This window comes from Pongo abelii, chromosome 11 (assembly GCF_028885655.2).
Source record: "Pongo abelii isolate AG06213 chromosome 11, NHGRI_mPonAbe1-v2.0_pri, whole genome shotgun sequence".
Classification (NCBI taxonomy): Eukaryota; Metazoa; Chordata; class Mammalia; order Primates; family Hominidae; genus Pongo; species Pongo abelii.
The window spans coordinates 128,506,805-128,531,216 of NC_071996.2; the positions used below are offsets into that span (position 1 = coordinate 128,506,805).

The 24,412-nt window shown below is 41.6% G+C and overlaps 1 protein-coding gene across 4 annotated transcripts in view; it reads right to left on the bottom strand.

Annotated features, from left to right (window-relative positions):
• The window catches only part of DOCK10 (dedicator of cytokinesis 10), a 280,263-nt gene extending 256,469 nt beyond the window's left edge, over positions 1 to 23,794 (bottom strand). For 3 of the 4 annotated variants that reach the window (XM_063713072.1, XM_063713071.1, XM_024243212.3), the window contains exon 1: positions 23,288 to 23,794. In XM_063713072.1, coding sequence (XP_063569142.1) covers positions 23,288 to 23,410 — 123 coding nt within the window. In that variant the 5' untranslated portion in view covers positions 23,411 to 23,794. The remainder of the gene's footprint in view (positions 1 to 23,287) is intronic. The other variant, XM_024243213.3, reaches the window with a different exon arrangement.
• Between the last annotated feature and the right edge of the window lie 618 nt (positions 23,795 to 24,412).

Here is a 24,412-nt window from a genome sequence, read left to right on the forward strand (position 1 = left end):
GTAATATTATATATATAATATATAAGGTGGAGAGGTTCCTAGGCCTTTCCAAGATTTCATGTAAATATATATATATATACACACACACATACACATATATATGTGTATATGTACATATATACACCTAAGATGTCATGTAAATACATATACACATATATATGCATATATGTGTATGTGTATATACATAATATATCGTTACATATTTGTAGTTATATATGTGTATATATGTATATATGTGTATATATAATATGTGTATGTATACATATATATATGTTTTTTTACATGACATCTTGGAAAGGCCTAGAACTATATAGCCCTGTTACCAACTAGCAACAATCTTTTTGAATGGCTGCACATTTTCTAAACCTTTCTTTTTGAATTGTTACAAACTCTTCAGCAATTGTGTAAGGCAGAAAACAGCCTCATGGGTTGGGTCGCAGTGGAGACCAATCATCTAGCATTTGGTCCTCAGGTTCTCTGTGTGAAGCCCCCAACATCTTCAGGACCCCTGCTATCCTGTGTGGGATCTTGAATGAGTAAAGGCTGTCACCCTGACCACATGATGTGTTCGTTTCCTGAACAGATATGGAGAAATACCACACTCCCCAACTAAATACATGGTCTGGGTTTCCAAGATCTGAAACAGACTCTCATGGTTAACTAAAAAGTAAACAACTGTGAATTTGAGGATTGGCAACTTCAAAGCTCAAGAAAGCGCGGTTTAATCTTTTTTTTTTTTTTCCTGGCTAAGGTACAAATCCTCAAGCCAACCCCACTTTTGTGTCCTATGCTCCTGCCTGGTTTTCTTGTTTCTACCCATTTCTGGTGCTCCTGGCATCTACTCTTTCCTGGTTTTCATCTGGTTCCCGCTGCTCAATGCCTACTATTTTCTCTAAAACGCAGTGGTCTGCTCCTCATTTCCCTGAGGCAAATCTTTCATTCTGAAGCGGAGGGTTTATTCCGTCTTCACTGGAAGCTCCTTTGCAAACACTGCCCTTCACTCTGTCTTTGGTATCAGACTGGAATGTGAGGGTGAACAAAAAGATCGGGAGTTTTTAATGTTCAGTTCTCATTATACAAAGCATGGTCTACTGATTTCATGATTCTTAAGTTAAAAATCAGACGCCAAAATTTGAGTAGAAGTAAGGCAAGTTCCCATGCTTTCTGTCAAGCTATGTGACCAACTGACAAAGCTGAACCAACAAGCTGAACCCTTTAATACATGGGTGTAAATTGCAAACATATTTGTGATCTCTATGTTGTTCCTGAGTGTTAATTCCTAATGAATCTAGCCTGGAGTCAGAGATACAGTCCCAACATATACCTATTTGTCTTTGTAGACAGAACACTTTCCTCTATGAGTTTTCATAACTTGAAACTGCCAAGAGTTTAATGTTAGTTTTCTTTCCCATCTAGAACACTCACATTAGTAATGGTTCATAAGTGAATAGTCTTGAAATTGATATTACAGTATATATATATAAATGTTATATAGATAACATTTTCTAAAGGGCACCGTACCTATTATAACTGTATATCCTTGACATTTGGTGGAGAATAATACACACATTAATGTTCATCTGCTGTCAATATAGTCTATAGAGCAGAACAGATGAGTCACAGCAAAGACTAGCATAAAATGTGGTGAACACACTGGTGAAGCAGTAGAGGAATAATGAGCTAACCATGAAGCAAAGAGTCTGTTTTCTGCCAAACTTAACCTAGCAACATATATTTGAAGAGCAACTCTTCCCTATATTTTGTGTATTATGATTGTTCTCTAAAAAAATCGTACTTTATTATTTGTGAGAACAAAAGTGACATTGATTGCTATGATGTATTCTAAAAAATTTCTTCCCTCTGAATAGAGGTAGCTATTTTAAGATTTTAAGGGACAGTTTGTCAATTTAATGGCAATCATGAGATGATGCAATTTTCTAAAAATGTGTTGCAAGCAACTCAACACAAGAAGAATGAAACAACACTTGCCACCAGTGAGAACAATCTTCACCTTCAGAAATCCAGTTTCTACACACACTAGAGCATGTCCTGTTAGTAAGAAAAAAGGAACTGGTTTAGATTCCCAAGGATGTTGGGTTTCACACACACACACACCCTCTCTTACTTCTTGCATTTGTGTGAAAGAAAATTCATAAATGTGATAGAATGCATATGTGACATAGGATATTGATTATATACATTGGTTTTGAGAACATTTGCAAAGATATAACAAATCAGCATTTGGTTTCAGGAGCTACACTTTGGGGGCCGGTTGACAACAATCAAGGGAGTTTGCTAAAGGCAGGAGGAGCTGGAGAGCTTTGCCTCCTGCAGAACAACCAATGTGAGAGGGACCATCACTGCCCTGTTTAACAGTATGTCACTTACCAGTGTGTTTCCCTTATCCAAAACCACGTTTCCATGTGCATTATATAATAAGTTGAGCCCATGTCCCAAGGACATTTCAGTAAATAATCAGTTCAATTACATAACAGACAAACAAAAAACAAACAGAACCCAGTATATTGGGTGTCCATCAGAGAACCTGGCAGGTAATAGACGGTTGGTTAAACAGTGGGAAAATAATCAGTTCACAACTCTGTCATTTTCACTGAAGCTAAGCAGTCACCTCTGCCTCCACAGCCCAATCTATGGTTCTACCCACCCAGGAGGCCCATTTATGATTATGTCCCCCTTCAAAACTGCCCTTAGTGTTTATTTTAACCTAATTTTTATTTGCTAAAAATATGTCATTAAGGAAGTGAGAGAAATGTGGGAAAAAGAGAAATTCAAGGATTTGTCCATGAAAACCCTGTCCCTTCCAAGGCTGGAGCTTTGTTTTATTTTGTGGGGAACCTTGTACATTGAATACTTGCAGCAGGTTCCTGTAACGATCACACATATTAGTGGTTTTTAGCCCTTTTGGATTTGCACTTTGATATCCTAATGCAGTTGGGACAAAAGCTAGAAGAGTCGCGGGTTTTTGTTGTTGTTCTGTTTGCTCCTTTAATTTCTCCTGTCTCTTCTCCAAGACATAACAATTTGAGTGTTGGCATTCTTCAGTATTGTTAAGAAAATGCCTAGAGGTAAATCATCATATCAGTGTAATTAAGCCAGCATAGTTTTTTGGGGAGGCACTTGGCAGTTTAAATTTCACCATATAACTAAGATGGGACCCACACATTAAAGAATTTAAGTTGTTCTGTAAGGTGATAAATATTTTCACTTCAATAAGTTATTTATAATGGACTTCTGGAGAAATTGCTTTTCTATTTAGTAAGTGGCAAAAGAACGTGAGTCAAGTTGGATTCTGTATTCAATAACATTATATTCAATTTTCTTAATTATGTGTTTTCCCCCATTGTGCCCTAAAATGCACAATATTCTAATATTCATGCATACATACACACACAAACACACAGTAGCTTACAATATAGCAGGTAAGAGTGTGGGCTCTGGAGCTGGAATCCTAGGTCTACTGTTTAAAACTGTGTAATCTTGTCTTAGATCTACCATTTAAAATTGTGTAATCTTGTCTTACATCTACCATTTAAAATTGTGTAATCTTGGGCAAGTTACTCAACCACTGTGTGCCAGTTTCCCTTATTGGATCAGACTGAGCTGCCTGTTCCACTTCCGCAGGTGCCCTTTCACCTATTCCCTGAAGGTTTAGTTTTGCCAGCCAAAATCAATACAATCGGGCTCCACAACTGGCTCCAAGTCACAAACCTTATCGGTAGCAACTCTGTGACAGTAAAAACAAATCTTCCTTCTCCATCACTCTCCTGACCACACATTTTCACACACATGTAGAACTTAACTGTTAATCTAAACTTAAAGTCAACAAGAACAAAAACCTTCTAACATAAACACTATATACTACCACCAGAATTTGTCCCTGTTAAAATTCTGATACTCTGAAATTACTATCTGTCTTTCAGGCAGGGTGTTCAATACAAGTCAAATAGAATGCACTGTATAACTCAGTTTGATTTAAACAAAACAACATATGCACAACAAATGCCTGGGGCCAGGAAACTGTGTGGCCTAAATAGCTCTTTTGTCCCTAGATTTGAGTAAAAGTTGGTATACATGGAATTTTCTTAAATGAAGACACCTGTTTGTGTTTATTGTTGTGAATCTCATTATGAGAACTTTATATGGGACATTTATGTAGTAAGTAATGAAACCCATAAATTTGATGATGGAAAGATACTGTTCCTAATTACCAACACAGTTTGGAGGAAATGCTCATGAAACTTTAAAATGCAACTTAAATAAATTAAACAAATTTCCTCCTACAAAACAACTTTTTTTTTTTTTTTGAGACGGAGTTTCGCTCTTGTTGCCCAGGCTGGAGTGCAATGGCACTATCTCGGCTCACCACAACCTCTGCCTCCCAGGTTCAAGTGATTCTCCTACCTCAGCCTCCCGAGTAGCTGGAATTACAGGCGCCCACCACCACGCCTGGCTGATTTTTGTGTTTTTAGCAGAGACGGGGTTTCTCCATGTTGGCCAGGCTGGTCTTGAACTCCTGACCTCAGGTGATCCGCCCACCTTGGCCTCCCAAATTGCTGGGATTACAAGTGTGAGCCACTGCACCCAGCCCAAAACAACTTCTAATAACTCTCTCATCATTCATTTTTGACACATTTGCAATATGAATGCAAATCTCCCAAGTCTACACAAAATCGTCAGTTGGGAAAAAAAAGTGGCCAATAAACATATAAAACGATGCTCTACTTTCTTTGCATATAGGGAAATGCAAATTTGAAAAGTGATATAATACCAATAATACCACCAAACTGGCAAAAATCAAAAAGTCTGACAAGTTTACTGTCAAGGATATGGTAGAAAGGAAAACGGTTCATACTGCTTATGAGAGTGGAAAGTGGTATAGTCTTTGCAAAACAAGCTGGCAGTATTTCTAAAGTTGAAGCAGGGCTCCCCTAGAAAAGTCCATGCACCTGCGCACCAAGAGATGGGGAAAAGGCTGTTCTCAGAAGCATCATTGATAACAGCAAAAACCAAAAACTAAATGATATGAAAACAACCTAAATGGCCATCCACAGTAATAACTGTTTCAAGAAAGTATCATCACTAGATGCTAACATTAATAGCAAAGGTATAAAAAGCAGCGGGGGAATCTCAGAAGATCTCCCACAAGTTAATCACTAGTTACAGAAGGGAACCTAGTAACTTTACAGAGGAGCAATCTGCAGACACTTTCTTAACTAAGTGACCAATAACGGGACAAACTGACATGTCCCTCCTGATACGATGTACTAAGGACACCCTATTTCTTCTGTGACATTCTCACAAAAAATACCACAGCTTAAATCCAACCATGAGGATGTAAACTGAGGTCCATTCTACAAAGCAACTGACCTGTATTTTTCAACATTTCAAGGTCAAGAAAGACAGAGAATCTATTCTTGATTAAAGAAAACTAAAGAGATAGCACATCTAAATGAAATGGAATCCTTGGATTCTGGACCAGAAAAAAACAATAGTGGGTTAATTGTCAAAATCTTAGTAACATTTAATAATCTTATCAATATTGATTTCTTGATCTTGGTCATTATATTATAGTTGTGTAAGAGAATTTCTTTTAGGAAATATATTTTGAGGTAAAGGGCATCATGTCTAAAATTTATTCACAGATGTTTAAAAAGAAACAGTATTCTTTGTAAGTGTAGAGAGAGAAAGAATGATTAATTTTTAAATTTTAAGTGTGGCAAATTTAAAACCACACTTGTTTAAAACCCCACAAATGTTAACATTTGGGGGATCTGAAGGAAGGGTATATGATATTCTTTGTACTGTATTTTACAATTGTTTTACAAATCTGAATGCTTTTCAAAATAAGAAAAGAAAATCAGGCAAACATTGAGCACATTTTGATTCGTGGCCAGGCATGGTGGCTCATGCCTATAATCCCAGCACTTTGGGATGCCGAGGTGGGCGGATGCCAGGAGTTTGAGACCAGCCTGGCCAACATGGCAAAACCCCATTTCTACTAAAAATACAAAAAAAAAAAAAATTCAGCCGGGCATAGTGGCACATGCCTGTAATCCCAGCTACTCAGGAGGCTGAGGCACAAGAATTGCTTTAACCACGGAGGTGGAGGTTGCATGAGCTGAGAACACGCTACTGTGCTCCAGTGTGAGCAACAAATGAAACTCTGTTTCAAAAAGAAAAAAAAGAAAAAGAAAAAAAAATCAAAAAAACATTTTGATTCGTGGTTACCACAGGGAAGGGATGAACTTGGGAAAGGGAGAAGCTGATGGAGGTCTGCAAAGGTATTGGTCATGTGTATTTCATAAAATTAATTTTATTTGTATTCTTTAAGGAGTAAATAAACGTTCTAGGAACTTGTTTGTAGAAAAAGTAGGAAACAACTATTTGCCACCTTAAGCAGGTGCCCAGTGCAACGCAAGCTCTCTGGGCTTCGGTGGAGATCAGGGAAGGACTCTTGAGGAGATACCGAGTGAGAAGAATTCTGAGTAAGAATCGTGAAGGAGTCCTGTAGGCAGGAGAAAGACCAAATTAAAGGGCTGTGGCTTAAAGGAAGATGTTGCATAAGGGGTACTTGAAGGTGGTCCCTGGGCCTTTGACCCAGGCAGTAAGAGGACACTGGAGTTAGGAACTCCTAGATCCAAGGTGTTCCATGCTAGCAATGGGACATTTTAATATGTCTCCATATTTCCCTCAGCAAACTGGATAATTCAAAAAAAAATCTAATGCACAATTTAATATGACTTACCACAACTAGAAAAAATATTTAGAAGTGGTAGAACTGTTCAACAGCTAAGAATTCCAATGAGAAATGATAGGTTGTGCATTTTAAAAAATAAAGAAATCATGGTCCTAGAATGCAATTTTCCTTACAATCACATCACTTCATGAAAGGCAATAATTAAAATGGTTAGTTTTAAAAAGTCTCTGAACCTGTTACATTTTCTCAGAAGCATTGGACCGAAATGCCTGGGCTCTTGTTTCCAAGGCTAGGTAATATTCAAAGCCCTTCAGGTAAAAAAAGGAAGATAATGCCATGCTGCTCCCCTTTTACTACAATATTTGCAATGCAAATATTACCCTTTCAAAATTGACAAGTTATGGTTAGAACATTTTTTAAAAACCATACATATGCATATACATCTATCCATCCATCTAACCAAGAATCATTTATGAAGCTATTATAAAACTCTCTGTCTGGAAGCGATGAGATAATAACTAAATAATTACAATAAAAATTAATTAATGTATTCAAGAAGTGTTATGGAAATACAGAAGAGGAAGAGACTAAGTCTGCCTATGGACTCAGAATAGGGTAACAGAAGAGGGGCAAATTAGTTGGGTCTTGAAAGGCAAGCAGGAGCCGAACAAGAAGAGAAAAAAGAAGTGTCCTCTGGGCAGCTGGTGGCATGGGCGTGCATAGCATCCTTGGGTAATGCCCAGAAGCTTGAGTGGCTGCAGTGTGGCAAAGGTTGGAGGAAAGAGCATACTAGAAAGTGAAGCTAGATGCTAGAAAGGTAGGTTGAAACCAAGTGAGATGTAATCCTTTGAGGGCAATAATCAAGAACATTAGCAGCATTCTGGCAGGGCTATATCATGATCAGAGCTGTGTGTTCACAAGATGCAGGCAGAATGGAGGGTGGATAGTTCCCTGGGGAGAGACAGGAAGACAACTAGTGAGAAGGCTGGAAGGAAACCACAAGGACATTGCAAAACACAGTCTGGGGAAGAAATACTGAGTGACTTACATAGATCACTAAGGTCAGGGAGCTGTCTGAAATATTTAGGAGGTAGCCTTGCCAGTACTTGGAGCATGAACTGATGTGGAGTGGCCAGGGGTGGAAATAATTGAGCATGGTTTTAGTTTGAGGTTTCCTGGATCCACTGAGGTACACAACTCAGGAAATAAGAAAAGCAGATTTATCAAGCAAGAAACTGTGTTAGATCTGGATCCTGTTGAGTTTGAAGTAACTGAGGAACTTCAGGACAGAGATATCAATGGGCAGAGCTCAGAGATGTGTGAAAGGATGAAATCATCTGGGGGGGTGGTTTGTGGGGAAGGCAGAGAGAAGGGGGTCTAAGATTAAATCCCTGGTACACCCTAACATTAAAAGCCCATTTTTCCTCAAATTGTTCCATAGATTGAAAATATATTGAATAATACTCGATCCACTCTTCTGTGACCAGATATATAGTGAATCTCTGTTTACTGATGAATCAAAGATGTCATTTTGAATCAAATGCCTGTGTTAAATGGTTCAGACTACCTTTCAGAGTAGTGATGATTGAGTCCCCGTACACAACTGATAGTCAGCTTGTCAGGCCCCGTACATAGAACACATGGTTCTTCCCACAGGCTCCTCAGTACAGAGTACTAGGGAATATATGGAGAAAGAAATACAGAGCCTTGTAGGTCTGAGATCTGTCATGGATGAAATGTATTCTCACCTAAACAAAATGATGAGGCCTGGTCAGAGACAAAGCCCTACACAGACCTCGCCTGCACACCCAGACCAGGCCCCACTAGTCACCTTTCGTGACAGTCTAGGGTCTACTGAATCACAGTGAGATCATTCTGAGATGTTCATGCCCAGGCACAGGAGCACAGAGGCAACTGGACAGCACTCTCCTTGGCCCGGTGACCACTGCAACAATGAACACGGATGTAGCTTCAAAACTCTGAAGCACGTTATCACTTGATCCTTGATATGGTTTGGATCTATGTCCCCACCCAATTCTCATGTCAAATTGTAATACCCAGTGTTGGAGGTGGGGCCTCGTGGGAAGTGACTGCATCATGGGATCGGTTTCTCATGGTTTAACACCATCCGCCCTGGTACTGTGGTCATGATAGTGAGTCTCACAGGATATGGTTGTTTAAAAGTGTGTAGTGACCCCTCCCTCTCTCTCCTGCTCCTGCTCCTGCCATGTAAGACGCCCCACTCCCCCTTTGCCTTCCTCCATGATTAAAAGCTCCCCGAGGTCTCCCCGGAAGCAGATGCCGCCATGCTTCCTGTACAGCCTGTGGAACCGTGAGCCAATTAAACCTCTTTTCTTTACAAAGTACCCAGTCTCAGGTATTTCTTTATAGCAGTGTGAGAACAGACTAATACAATCCTCATAAGAATTTTGTGTCTACTAATTTTACAAGGATAAAAGCTAAGGTCTATTAACTTAATCAAAGCCACATAAGCAGAGGGTTAGACTTAAGAACTGTCTCTGGTATTCTATAAAAGATAGTTCCTTCCACTTTGTTTTAGGATCAGAAAGCAGTGCCTCGGGAAGAGTTAGTTCTTTTAATCTTTTAATGCACTTTCTGAGCATTTTTATGATAGGCCCCACAAAGATGTCCACACCTTAATCCACAGAACCTATAAATATACTCATTTCCATGGAAAAGGGGACTTTGCAAATATGATTAAGATGGAAGACCTGGAGATGGGAGATTGTCCTGGATTATCTAGGTGGCCCAATCCAATCACCAGTCCTTCAGTGGGAGAGGAAAGCAAAAGCGTGGGTCCAAGGGGTGCAACATGTGAAGAACTTGAGCCATCACCTCTGGCTTTGAAGATGAAGGAAGGAGGTCAGGTTTAAGGAATGTGGGGGCCTCTAGAAGCTGGCAATAGACCTCAGTTTGTATCCAGCAAGAAAATGGGGACCTCGGCCCTACAGTCTCAAGGAACTGAATTCTGCCAACAGCCCAAGTAAGCGTGAGACAAATTTTCCTCTAGAGCTCCACAAAGGAGCCTTGCTGATACCTTGATTTTAGCCTGGTGAGACCCTCACCAGACTTCTCATCTACACTACGGTAGGATAATACACAGATGCTGTTTAAGCACTAAGTTTATATAGTCTGTTATCGTAGCAACAGAAATCTATTAAGATCCTTCGTATCTCTGCAAAGCCACAGCAGCCCAGACTCAGTCAAATTCTGATCACTGAGGGCACTGAGACAGTACATGCAGTAATTCTGATCACTAGACTTTTGGCATAATGTCAGCTTACAAGAATGGCTCAGGCCCAAGGGCACAAGTGGGCCTTTCCCCGTGCTCATGGACTAGAGGAACACATTTTCAACTGGCTGCCAAGCATAGGTCACATTTTTGAAACACCTGGACAGAGTCTCAGCAAACAACAGGTAACACAGACATCACATATTCAAGAAGTAAACCAGGCGTGTGTGCCCAGGTTAAGCGAATGTGTACTATTTAAACATCTTTAGAGGTAGTGCTCTATTGGGTTTAAGGCTCATTCACTTTTACTGGAGAGCCCCATGGAAATATATTCTAGATTTCCATCTTATGATATGAAATTACGTGTATTGCAGATGGTGCACTGGGCTGAAGGAGAAAATACCCTGGGTTTGAGTCCTCCCGTGGCATAGCTCTGTGACCCTGACCACATCCACTTAAACCTCCTTGTGACTCAGTTTCCTTCTATTTTATTTTATTTATTTATTTATTTTGAGATGGAGTCTTGCCCTGTTGCCCAGGCTGGGGTGCAGTGGCACAATCTCGGCTCACTGCAAACTCTGCCTCCCAGGTTCAAATGATTTTCCTCCCTCAGCTTCCTGAGTAGCTGGAGTTTCAGGTGTGTACCACCACAGTTGGCTAACTTTTGTATTTTTAGTAGAGACAGGGTTTTGTCATGTTGGCCAGGCTGGTCTCAAACTCCTGGCCTCAAGTAATCCACCCACCTCGGCCTCCCAAAGTGCTGGGATTACAGGCATGAGCCACCGTGCCCGGACTCTTTATCTATTTTAGACTAGATTTTCTTTCAGGTCTAAATGTTTATGACTGTACAATCTCAAGAAATGTAGCACAGTTTTTCTTTTTTAATTAACAATATATATTTCATGTGGAGTTGGTATACAGAAATGCCAGCAGAAAGAATTTTTAAGACAGAAGATACCTTAAATCACTTAAGACAAATTAAAAATGTAAATATTCAACATTAGCTCAAAAGTGTGTCAAAGCATGTTTTTGTGAAGAGACAAATGCTTCAAATAAATATAGCAAAAGTTGTTACCAGTGGGTAGTAGGAGTGTGGGTGATTACTAGTTTTTTCTTCATTATTTTCTATATTTTGAACTATTACTGTACTAAAACTCACAAAAGCTTAGAAAATACAGATGTAAGGCCAGGAGAGGTGGCTCACACCTGTAATCCCAGCACTTTGGGAGGCTGAGACGGGTGGATCACTTGAGGTCGGGAGTTTGAGACCAGCCTGGTCAACATGGCGAAACCCCATCAATACTAAAAATACAAAAAAATTAACCAGGTGTGGTGGCACACACCTGTAGTCCCAGCTACTTGGGAGGCTGAGGCAGAAGAATCACTGGAGCCCAGCAGGCAGAGGTTGCAGTGAGCCAAGATCACACCACTGCACTCCAGCCTGGGCAACAGAGTGAGACTCTGTCTTAAAAAAAAAAAAAAAAAAGAAAAAGAAACAGAGCAGAGTCATTACAATGTTCTAAAGCCGTGTCATGAAAACTCTCTAACATCCTAACCTCAAGGAAAGGAGAATTTTTAAGGGCTAAAATAGCATTCACATAAACTGATAAAATCACACAACTCTGGTGATTTAGTAAGGGTTTTTTTTTAAAAAACATAAACCGATCTCCATCATGTGATTGGAAACGGACTGCTTTCAAAACCCTGTGGCTCACACTTCTTGGACTTTAATCAATCATTCTTCTGCGCCCTGCTCAGGGTGGCCTCCACCTTGTGACTGCTAACAGCATCAGTGAGAATGGCACTAACATCCCTGGCTAGGCAGTGAGGCCTGCGTGTGCTACCCAGGCACCCACCAGGACAGGGGCTGGTGTTGGATTGGTGATCACACCTGCTTAGCTGAATCTTATTTATTTAAGAATATAAATGCATGCCAATCAAGATTTTGTTTTGTTTCTTTTTAATCTTTGAATAGCCTTTGTGGGAATCTTGAATTAAATTCTGCTCAGTTTACTTCAATTCAATTTGCTGCTATTGTACAAATATTGTATGCTGGTGCTTTGTCGCCAACATCTGTCCTCTGGAACGTGCCTTAGAATTTCTTCACTGCAAACCAGGCCCTCAGATTTCCTTTTGCATGCCTAATCTATACTCCTGTCATCTCTAAGTATGACATTCTCTTTTCCATTTGGCAAGCATTTAGTAAGCACCTACTATGTGCCAAACATCTTGCTGCCCTGGAAATATGGAGACTATAACCACAGTCTTGGTCTTGAAGGTCTCTCAGAGTATCAGAAGTGTAAGGGCAAAACCACACCTCTTCCTCCTCCTCCAGGACTGGCAACAGAGACAAATGTCATTTGGACTGTGGATAGCTCTACCAGAGATCAGACTGGCTACCAGGGAAGTGGTGAAAGGTTATCTCTAATACATCAGCCTTCCATTTCCATACTCTATTATCCTAATGGGTCAGGGATCTTCCCAAGATACACCTGCTCAGGAATGGACTTACACTGTGGAGTGAAATAAAGTCCTCACCATGCCACCTTGTGCATTTAAGGTTGATGACTAACTGTGGAATAAAATGGCCTATACCTTGGTATCAGTTGCTAGGAGGACAATGTGGGCACAGGGCCAAAGGAAGAATCTGCAGTCTTGAGACCCTCTGAAATCACAATGGGTCCTGGACAGATCATATTACCTTTCCCAGGTGTGAGCAGGAAGAAGGAGGTGATAGAAGCAGAGACAAAAACCAGGGACAGACACAGAACTAGAAAACGAGAGGTTCCTGCTGCTTTTTCAAAGGCAAGGGGGACAGGATCTGGTAGCACAGTTCAAACTTCTGCTCACGTATGTTCTGCTCATGTGGGTGCTGACACGGCCTGGCAGAGACCTTAAGCCAGAGACTGCAACTACAAACATTCACACGCTTGGAACTGGAAAGCATGCTTTCTTAAAGCAGATGGGGCTTACCCTTCTCTTCAGGATAAGAAAGAAGGAAATGGGATTGTATGCTTGCCTCTGAGGCTCGATAAGATCAGAAGAACTTGACTTGCCCAGCCTTTGCCACCACTGGCTGTCTTTTGCCAGTCTCCATTCTCCTAGCCCCGTCTTCAGGATGTGTGAACAGCCATTCCCTTCTTTGCATTCTTAAATAACCACGTTTTATGCTACCATCTTCACTGGTGAAATACAAATGTGGTCATAGATCATTGGGATCAAGTCTTCCAGGTGCTAAAATCAGATATCTTAATCAATAATCATCTTATTAAGATGAAAATAAGTTTTATTTTAATTCTCTATGAAAACCCCTTTAAAAGGGTAAGATCTCCCTGGATTTTTAGGACTAAAGCATTCTTGAAGGTCTTGGTGTCCAACTCTCTTGTTTTAAAGAGAAGAACACTGAAACTCAAAGAAGCTTAAAGACTTGGCCAAGGTTACACTGCCTGGAAACCACTGCTTCCTAATGATAAAAAGATACATTTTTCAAATTGATTGGACAGAAGCCATATAATGGCTTCTGACTTCAAAAATGGAAGTTAATGAATGAACTTTCCCTGTTAGCACTCAGAAACATTCTGAAAGCATCTTATCTCTGCATGTTGGTATGCCAACAAACTTTATCACTAGTAGTTTCTCATGTAGGACAAATTTATAGCCCACCATAAAGATATGTTTCAAAGAAAACTTAAAATACATTTTTTTCACTTCAGAATAAAACTTCCTTTGAATGTGTCCAATTTTTAAACAATATAAAAAAAAAATGTCTTTAAATATTAGTTCTCCACATTTGCATTATCTTCAAAAAAGTTGAGTTCCAACATCACTTTCGTTTTTGTGAAGATTACTCAGCTACAATCAATTTCCATTTGTCATTCTAAAGAGCTGTGACAAAGGGACATTTAAGAGCTAATCAAATAAACAATGAGTATTTGAGAATAATTTAATTATCATATTTCATTGAACAGTAAATTTTGTTAAGTTTTTTGTTTGCTTGTTTGCCAAGTCAAATGTTCATGCCTGGGTTCTTTTTATAGAATGTTTAATTTGAAAGGCCAAAGAGTCACTGGTCATTTTGACAGCCTCGATTAGTCATTTAAATTGGTAATTACTAAGATAATATGAAGAAAAATCTCATTGTGTTAATCCTAAATGGTGTCATCTTTTCAAATAGACCCCTTTTCAGATTTTCAGAGCCTATTGTTAAACTCTGCCATTTTGGTATTTAATTTACATTAAAGAGCTGCCTAGCTTCCCAAATTCTACATGTCCCAGAGGAGGTATGCTGAAATTGAATTAGAAATACAGTATTTTCACATTTAAGCTGCCCGAAATAAAGAAACTTTTAATGATTTGGTACTATTGATTATTTTTTTTTTTTGACAGAGTCTCACTCTGTCGCCCAGGCTGGAGTGCAGTGGCGCGATCTCGGCTCACTGCGACCTCCGCCTCCCAGGTTCAAGCAATTCTCCTGCCTCAGCCTTCCGAGCGGCTGGGACTACAGGCAAGCACCACCACACCCGGCTAATTTTTGTAATTTTAGTAGAGATGGGGTTTCGCCATATTGGTCAGGCTGGTCTCGAACTCCTGACCTCAGGTGATCCTCCCATCTCGGTCTCCCAAAGTGCTGGGATTACAGGTGTGAGCCACTGTGCCCAGCCGCGACTATTAATTCTTCTAATCTCTGAGGCAGATATTTTCACTTCAATCCAACTGCAAAATATTAACGTTTTCAAAGGCAAGTGTTTTTCTGTATTGCCACTAACTCAGTCACATTCATTAAATTTTATTATTTCCACCTCATTAAATGTAGGTCAACATTTCGAGTTCAGCAAACACAAGCATTTATTTCCAGCCTGCTAACACTGCTGTGAAAGACAAGAAGCAAACAAGTCTCACTTCAATGGCGGGGAGAAAAATAAAGAACCATCAACCTTCTTATTTGTAAACAAGAACACCAAAATCAAGACTACAAGAGACAATGTAACAGATGTAATGTTGCAACCCAACTGCACTCCCCCACCTCAAGCTTATCTTGCCAGAAATGTATTTCTATAGAAGGAGAGGAATCAAATAATGCCCCTTTCACAGTTGAAGGAGCCTTTGTTTGCGAAGCTTAACTCACTCCGTGCCAGTCCCGTCTTTGGGAAATGTCTGAGCAACAGTGTCCAAAGTTGGTGTCACTCCCAATATCCCAGGTTGCTGGGATGTCATAAATGAACGAATGAGGCAGAGCAAAAGTAGCCACAGCTCTTCTTTTGTCAAGAAACTCTTTTTTAGAAACTCTTCCTATAACTAGTACTCTGAGGGTTTCTTTTCTCTCACTGCTTTAGCTGATGGATGCAAGCTGCATGTGTAATGAGGTCCTTCCTGCCTGGTGGAGCTGGGAGGCAGTTATAGAGTAGTCAGGAGGAACAGGCTGTGGAGTCAGACTTTGTGATTGTGACTCTGGATTCACTATTGAGGAGTCATTTGATCTGAAGAAAGTTCCTGATCTCTAAGCATCTCTTTCCTCATCTATAAAATGAGAATACCAACCTTTTGCCATATGGTTGCTATGAGGATTAGAAGAGATTGCACAAGTATAGTACTTGGCACACAGGACATGCCCAATACCTTTCTGAAGGATTGCATTTCCAATGCTTACCAAGATTTACAAGTAGACTATGAAGAGGATGACACAAGGGCTGTCATTATCAGATGCTAACAACCTGGACATTTTAAAGTTATAATTCCACTATAACCTTTCAGTAATGTACATTCAGCCCACCCTTCTGACTTTCCTTAAGCAACTAATGTGCAGTAAGAAGGGGGACTCCACCCCTCTTATTTCCCAATAGCGAATATACTATAAAAGTAGTGAAACAGACAAGTTCTCGCTTTTCAATAGCACTTATATTCCAAGGCAAGAGAGTTGGAAGACAAACAAGAAATGAAATCAATAAAAAGATCACTTTAGATAGTAGTAAGAACTATGAAGACAACTAAGCCTAGTAATGAGATTGAAGAGTGTTGAGGGTGGGGATCCTGGTGGGAGATTCTCTGGTAGGAGCAGTAACATTCACCTCACCCTGAAACACATCTTTAGGGTATGAACTCTCACCCTCCACTTGGTAATCCAGGATGACCTTCCTGAGAAGGTGACATCTGAGAATCTGAGGGATGAGAAGGAGAAGTTGTGAGAACTCTGGGACAAAGAAGTGGGAAATTCAAGAGCCCAATCACCTAATCCCCTAATTTCACAGTTCAGGAAACTGAGTCTTCAAAGAGAGAAGGGACTTCATCAAGGGTCACAGAGCCAGGTTTGAAATTCTGGTCTCCAGACTCACAGGCTCTGACATTTCCAATACCAACTCCCATTCATTAGAATCCCATGTGGCCAAATTGTGACAAGTGCATAATGGAACTCCAACATGGATAGTCAAGGAAAGAGTATCTCAGGATGATGGTGAAGGACAGCCCATCAAAGAGGTCATGAACCACATTATAGCATATGGGGAAATCAAGATCTTTAACTCCATGGAAGCCCATTCTTACCGCATTCAAGCATGAATTCAAGAGATATCACTTTTTCTAGGAGTCAATGACTGTGAGAGAGAAAAACATCTTCATGATTTTCTAATTCTAGCAGTTGGATTTTCTGATATCACCAATTTTTTTCAAATCCCTAAGGGTTTCAATCAATGTCATATCAATATAGATCTTATATGACACCAAAGAATCAGTGTTAATTGTGTGTTGTATTAGTCAGTGAGGGCTGCCATAATAACATAACATAGTCTGGGTGTCTTTAACAACAGACATTTATTTTTCACAGTTCTGGAGGCTGAAGTCTGAGATCATGGTGCTAGCATGGTTGGGTTCCTGGTGAAAGCTCTCTTTCGGGCTCATAGATGGCCTCCTTCTTGCGTCCTCACGTGACAGCGAGAGGGCGATCTCTCTCTCTTCTTCTTTTAAAGCCACTAATCTTATCATAAGAGGTCCACTCTCATGACCGAATCTACCCCTAATTACCTCCCAAAGGCCTCACCTCCTAATAGCATCATATAGGGGGTTAAGGCATCGACATATTAATTTTGGAAGGACACAAACATTTAGTTCATCACACATCTTTCATTAGTTGAAGTAATTATATTTAACAATTCTCTGTAGGAGGAGTAACATTCGCTTCACTCTGAAACACATGTTTAGGGTATGAACTCTCACCCTACAACCTAGAGTGAGAACTTGTGCTGATTTAGATAGCAATTATTTAAGTATGTTGTGGAATTTTTTCTTAACCTGGAAAATTAAGTTCACACTACAATTAAAGGGCTAGATGGTAGATGGAGGAGAGAATATAACACAAATAAGTAAGAGATTTCCCTAAAGCCATTTAACAATGAACCAAATCCCATTTTCATTTCTAAGTGGTCTAAACCTCATCTCTGCTTTAAGTAAAACTTTCAAATAGTTGCAGAATAAACCACATTGTATTGGACCCTCATCAATTGACTTTATCTAAAAAGATACTGCAAAAGTGTGGCTAAAGATGTAGGTTATTTTTATATTTCTCAAATTTTAGTGTCCTAGTGCAAATCACTAGGGGACCTTATTAAAATGCATTATCTGGTGTGAGCCCCTGGATTCTGTATTTCTAGCTAGCTCCCATGTGATCTAATGTTGCTGGTCCTTGGACAACACTCTCAATGACGAGACTCTATCACACCATGCTACTATTTGTAAAAACCCCAGGAAAAAAATATCTTGTCTCTTAAGTTGCAGTATAAGTTAATGCTGAATATGTCTAGAGCAAATTTTCATTTATCTAATGCACTTCTTAAATCTTATGGCTGATGGTGTTTTCCTCTTTGACTTGGTCACCAAGAAGCATTTTTAACAAAACTATAGGACTTAATAGTGATGTATTTTATTTACTGGTCCCAATGACCTACACCTGATTACATCTAACTTTCCTAATATTGTTTTTTTTTGTTTTCTGGCTAATATTACTTTTCACTGCCCTTACTATATTTTGTTGTTGTCGTCTCACATGCATCTTTGTAAGATACTTAGGATCCCTCCTTAAAATAAGATAGAATGTGAAAAAAGAATCCCAACACAACTCAGTTAAATGGAAATACATACTCCAAGACACACAATGCATTGAGGAATTTCAGGCACATGCGAGAGTGGGGTAAGCAATTGAGAATGGAGAAGTAGACAGTTTTGAAGTAGACTGCAGGAGGATTAACCTCATGCTCTTTCACAATTTTCTTAGCACTTTGCAATACAGGTGGGATGGGGATGGCAGAGTGAGTTCATATTTTAAATACTTAACTATTGAAATTCCGGTTGCCTTGGGAAGATCTATTATAATTAAGGGTACCTGGAGCAGCCTCTGCTATTGCAGCTATCCTCAGGGGAACACTGGAATGAATGCTCACAGGTACTCTGAAGCACTAGTGGGAAGAACAGTTTTCCTGTTCCTTAGGTAGAACTGCATCTTGGGTAGATCAAAAGGCAACACCAACCAACATCAACTACTCATATCCACCAATTTGAAGATGCTTTTAGAAGCAGCTAAAAAACTGGAAGGTAACCCCTCCAGTTTTCTATTCAAAATGCAGAGGATGTCCCATGTCAGTTACTTAACTTAGGGAAACATGTTTAACCCTATGAGTCTCACTGGCCTCCTCTGTATTTTGCAACAATAATAACTTCCTCAAATGATTGCTCTGAGAATTAAATAGAATGCTTGACACTGTACCAGGCACATCGTACATTTTTAATGAATTGTTTACCGTAATGCATTCATTATTGCTTTCTTTTTCTATGCTAGGCCTTAGAGAATCTGGTTGTGGAGAAAAAGACAGCCAAAACCTATACATGTTGACTCATTCTTTCAGTCTTTTATCCTTCTATAAGTTTTCTAGAACCCACTTGTGGTTACTATTTATTTTCAAAGTTATTTTTCCAATACCCTTGAGAAATAAAAAACATTGGCAGACACATCAGTAACATTCAAAGTTGATCTTGTAAACTAAGTTTGTGTTGACTTCTTCTCCAGGCAAAGAGGTCAAGGGACTTTCCTCAGATGAAAACATAAACGTGTGATTTCTGCTAAACCATAAACACCCTTGTCATAAAGGACTCTGTCCAGAACAACAAACAACAAAACAAAGCAAAAAAACACAAACAAAACAAAAAGACTGTGCTGTGAATGCTAAACAACCAGGCCCTTATATTGCATATTGCTTTTAAATCTGGATAGTGACAGCAAAACAAGTGCTTCACTTTCATTTGCTATCACTTTCTGCATCTAGCATATGACTTCTGGGAAATTCCAGTATCCCCCACTCAGTTAAAAAAAATCCCTCCTACTCTCAACTCTTGAATGCCAACAAGTTCAGAGGGGAGAAAATTCTTCCTTCTAGGAATTCCTCATGCTCATGTAAACATGTTTACATATTCATTACTTCTCAATCAAAGCTCTTTGGTTGGTCAAAGGTTCCTCTTCTTACTCAAAGCTCTCTAAAATATCAAAAGTGGTATTATTGGAGGTCTGAAGAGTTAGGAAACATCAAAGAAGGGAAATGGAATTTACTGAAATAAATACTTTCCCCTCTTTACCCCTTACCCTTTCTGGGTGGGTAGGAGGGGAGAAAACCTCTTGGTTAAGTATAATCACTTCTGGCAGGATGCTTTCTCTTTAAAATGAGTTAATAACAAAATCAGATACAATTAAAAAGGAGTTGCAGAGGAGTTTTTGTCTAATGATAGAGTAAATATGAAGGCATTAAAAGTGTATGTAACTACAGTGGTAAGCTCCAGTCTAGGAAATAGATGAACAGCTTTAGGCCAAAACTGACCAAATGATTATTTGATCTCTAGTAAATGCTTCCTTCCCATCATCTGACTCTATGTAGATCTCATCCTTCTGGTTATCTGCAGCCTTCCATTGCACTAACTCACCTAAAACATTCCATAAATAAAACTCCATTTCTCTCAAAGTGACAGATCTGATGGGGTGTTTGCAAAAAGTTTACCTATACTTTTTTAAAAAAGTATTTTCTTTTGAAATGCTCTCAAATACAATATATATGCAGAAAAGTGCACAAATCCTAAATGTGTATCTTAATGAATTATAGAAAGCTATCTAAATGAACTAATTCATACTAGGGTACAGATACACTTCATTCATTTTAAAAGATGAGCTTCTTATCAAAAAGGAATTTCTAATTAGTGGCATTACAACTTTGAAGCCAATATGGTATGTATATTCAACCAATGTAATAAAACACTCCAGTTCTGATATGAGACAAATGTTTCTAATCATTTTCGAGCTGAAATTCTACCCTAGAGAAGCTTGCTTTATGAAACAATCAGGAATGAGATTTCAGGAAATTATGAGAACTTGATCCTTTGAGTTGATCTTCGAATGAGTTGTCTTTCATTTATTTTCTATGGGGAATTTTAGGATAATGAAGGAGCAAATATTTCTCCTTTTGAAATGTATGTTTTTGTTCATTACTGTTCTTGGGAGGGGTAAAGAATAAGGTGGTTCGTGTCTGGGATTCTGCAAGTACATAAGCCTACTAAATACAGCGCTTTGTGTACAAACTGACATCAAATTTGCTTTGGCATACACCTGTACTGTCCTCAACAACTGCCTTAAAATTTGGCTTTCCCAGTCATTACCCTCACTCGGCATCTCCTTGATCTCTCCTCTCCATATTCAAACACATTTTGAAGGCTTCCTGTCTTCTCTCTCTGTCTCTCTGTATACACTCCCCATTCTCAGGGACCAAAACTATCTTGTTAACCTGACAACCTTATCTAAACTTATTGGAGAGAGCAGAGTTCAAACCCTATGGCAATCTTTTGGCAATGTCCTGGAGGATTTGGGTCCCCCAAACAGGGATTTCAGAAAGGGGAATATACAAATCTAGCAGTAAGATACTTTTTCTCAGCAGGAGTTTCTAGTCTCTTTCAAATACCTTGCAATAGAGGATGGCTTGCTCCAATACACACTCACGGTTCTATGAGTCTATACTGAAGTCGGATACCCATAATATTTTCCCCAACATCCTATCATTTTTCTCCCTTGACAACCATGTTTTGAGAACTTGAAGCAACAGATATAAAGAGTCTTAAGGGATTGCATCAATGTAAGCTAAGATTAGTCTCTACCACATAGTCCAATGACACGGTTTTAGGTTCAAAAGGGATGCTCTACTCCCACAGAATCCCACCGAGTTCAGGTGCCAGCTCAGAGAACTCATCACCTTCCTGTTTCCCTTCAAGAGTTAACCGATGGGATGGTATGCAAAGCACATGCGTTCTTGCTGCCAAAATAGCAGCCAAAACTGCCTGCCTAGATGTGTAAGATCCCATGAAATGTCTTGGCAAAAGCTAGTTTAGGAGTGTTGGCCAGGGTGCTGAAGTGAAGCAAGGGGAGTCAGGACCACCTTTGCCAGTGAATCTCCCCTCCCCCACCTCTTTTTAAAGACAGCGAGCTTATTCATTTTGACAAGATACCCTAGGATTTCAAATCTCACATAATTTTGGAGAAAGCAGTGTGTGTGTGTGTGTGTGTGTGTGTGTGTGTGTGTGTGTGTGTGTGGTGTAGAAGGGTATCTGGGATACATAATCTTTATAGAAATTCTAGTGCTACAAAAATTCTAGGAGAATCTACATTAAAAAAAACACACACACAACATTTTAAGCTGTTTATTCCAATTGAACGCTGTGTGTTTCTATCAGATCCTCAGTGAGATTCAGTCCAATGAGTCAATTGCAAAATAAAGTTTTTGTCAAGGGAATGGCAGAAAATGACAAAACCACAATTCTGAATGATCATTCAAAAGTAAAAAGTACTTTCTACTACTGTCTGGAGATTTTCTTATCTCTACTTTTACTCGAATTGAATCTTTTCTTCTAATGTTCTTTTGAACAGTTTGTCTTTGGTGTCCTGAAAATGTGCACGCTGACAGCAGTACCACATGCTGTCCCTGACACAGAGTGAGCTAACAGTTGAACCACCCCTGGGTAACTGCGGACTGCAGCTAGCGTAAGTGCAAGAGAAGGCACTCTGGCCACCAATTCGTTTCACACTCCAATCACCCCCGCTCGCTCTACACCCCCTGGGCACCCGATGCCTCTTCCCTCTGCCAGGCAATTTGCTTCCGTTCTGTTCAACTTTCCGACCTCTGGCTTTAGAGAATAGTCCTGGCTGTGGGAACTGGCTCTGGGCAGCTTTTGGCGCCCTCCTCATTGGTGACTGGCAAGAGTAACACTTTCACACTCTTAAAAAGAGCCGTTTAGTTCCTAATGATATTTACTGGCAAAAAAGAAAATGAAACACACAACCCGGATTCCGGTCCACCAAACGCAGGCCAAGAGCGCGGCTGCTGAGCCCCGGTATTGCTGTGAGGCCGTTGTTCCCACTCGCTTCCCGTTTCCACTAGAGTTGATTTGTCTCTTGCCACCTCTCCCCGGCAGTGTGGACCTACTGCAACGCAGGAACATCTGGGTTGGTATGGATAGGATCCTAGCATCAGATGCTGGCTGCTGCCCCAGGGACTTCCCGCGGAAATCACCCAGCACTTAGAAGGCGTTTCAATAAGGAAGTAACCAGTAAAGCATTGCTGGCGGGAGAACCCCGCGAAACATCTTAGAAAAATACCAGAAACCGCTGGAGACCTAATGACCCACGTCTCCTCCAGCCTGTGTTCCTCAGCCCTTTCTGGAGGAGTATTAAGTGGTTTGTGGGTTTTTACCCTGCGGTGGGAGGGTTGTTCCAAGTACATCTATTTCCGCGATAGTTAAGGTCGGGGGCCCCAGCTCTAACCAGGGCGAGGACCACGGACTGCATCCCTCTCTCTCAGCGCACTGGTCTGTTCACTGGAGGGTGAGAGGGACGCGCAGACCTGCGGACCCAGGGGTTCCGTTCTGTAGATCCCCCCCCCACCCCACCTGGGGTCTCTGGCACTCGTATCACTTAGCACCAATGTGACTGGCGGTGCATTCCGGCCCTCTCCCGCCCCATTAAAGCCCCTGCACATCCTCTCCCACGCTGCGCTTCTGCTGCCCACGCAGCTGCTCCTCTAAGCGTCCCGCGTGCACAAACGCGCCCCCGGTCCTTACGCGTCGGTGGCGCTGCCTCGCTGAGGTGGCGCCGGGGGAGCCCGCAGAGGCGGTGGGGGAGGGAGTGCGGAGGAGAGGACCCGTGAGCTGCGGGGACCTGGGCCCGCCGAGCTTTTGGGAAAGCCGGGCTCCGTTCCCCCCGGGCGCCTGGGGCGCGCGGGAAGGCGCGGAGGACGCGCTGCACTCACCCGCTGCTGCTGCCGGCTGCTGACGGCCACCGCGGCGGCGGACGCGGCGCTGTGCCGGAGCTCGGCCGCCTGCCCAGGTCTCAACAGACTCCGGGTGAACCTGCGGGTCCGCTCACCGGCCATTGCCGGTCACGCCGATCGCGCCGCGGGCCCGGGGCGCGCCTCCCGCCGGTCTTCCCCGCGCCAACCTTCTCTATCCACCCGCCGTTCAGGAAGCGGAACTCGGAGCCTTTCCCCCCCTCTTCCTCGTTCAACTCGCAAGAGGCGGGTTTTTCTCTCTTGCACCCCCACTCTTCCCACCCCCTTCCCTCCTCTGAAGCTTCTCGAAGACTTTCCAAACTCTGCGCTCCCCAGGGCGCGCGCATCCAACTCGGCGGGCGGCCGGGGCCCTGCAGCGGCGCATCTGGAGCGGGCGTCGCGGGACGCGCGTGGGGCGGCTCCTGCCCGCGCCGCCCACATGGGCTCAGCTGGCCGGCCGGGGCTGTCCACGCCGCCCGGGGGAACTGCAGGCTGCGGGGGAGGGCGGGGGGCGGCCGCAGAGGGGCTCCGGGCGGGGCCTGTCCAAGGCCGTCGCCTGTCCAAGGCCGTCAGCCTCATTTGGAGGCTGCTGGGGGAGTTGGAGCCCTGGATGCATTTGCCGTTTAGACTTCTATTTTCTGGGTCCGGCGAGTGGGTGGGGGCCAAGCTCGGTTCGCCCTTCCACCCTCGGGAAGGGGTCAGAGGCTTATTAAAGATCTGGTGGCTGGGATCCCAGCAGCATAGCCCAAGCCAGCGTTTGGAAGGCTCCCTTGCCAGAAGTCCATGTTCAGGGCCTTGGAATAAGCTTCCCCATTCATTCACTCCTTCAATGAGTATTTATTAAGCGCCTACTATATGCCAGTTCACACTGTTCTGGAAACTGAGGATACGGAGAGGAACTTAGCAGCCACACTTTAAGGCTGTGTGGAGCTGATAGGTTTTTTCGGGGTAGGGATGGGAGACAGCAAGTAACCAAGTGAACAAATAAACAAATACAGAGAAATCAAGGAGAGAGTTTAAGCTACTAACACGAACTCAAAACCAATAAATCAGAGTTCTGGGGGTAAGAGACTTTGGGTGGCATTAGGATGAGTAGGCAAGAACCAA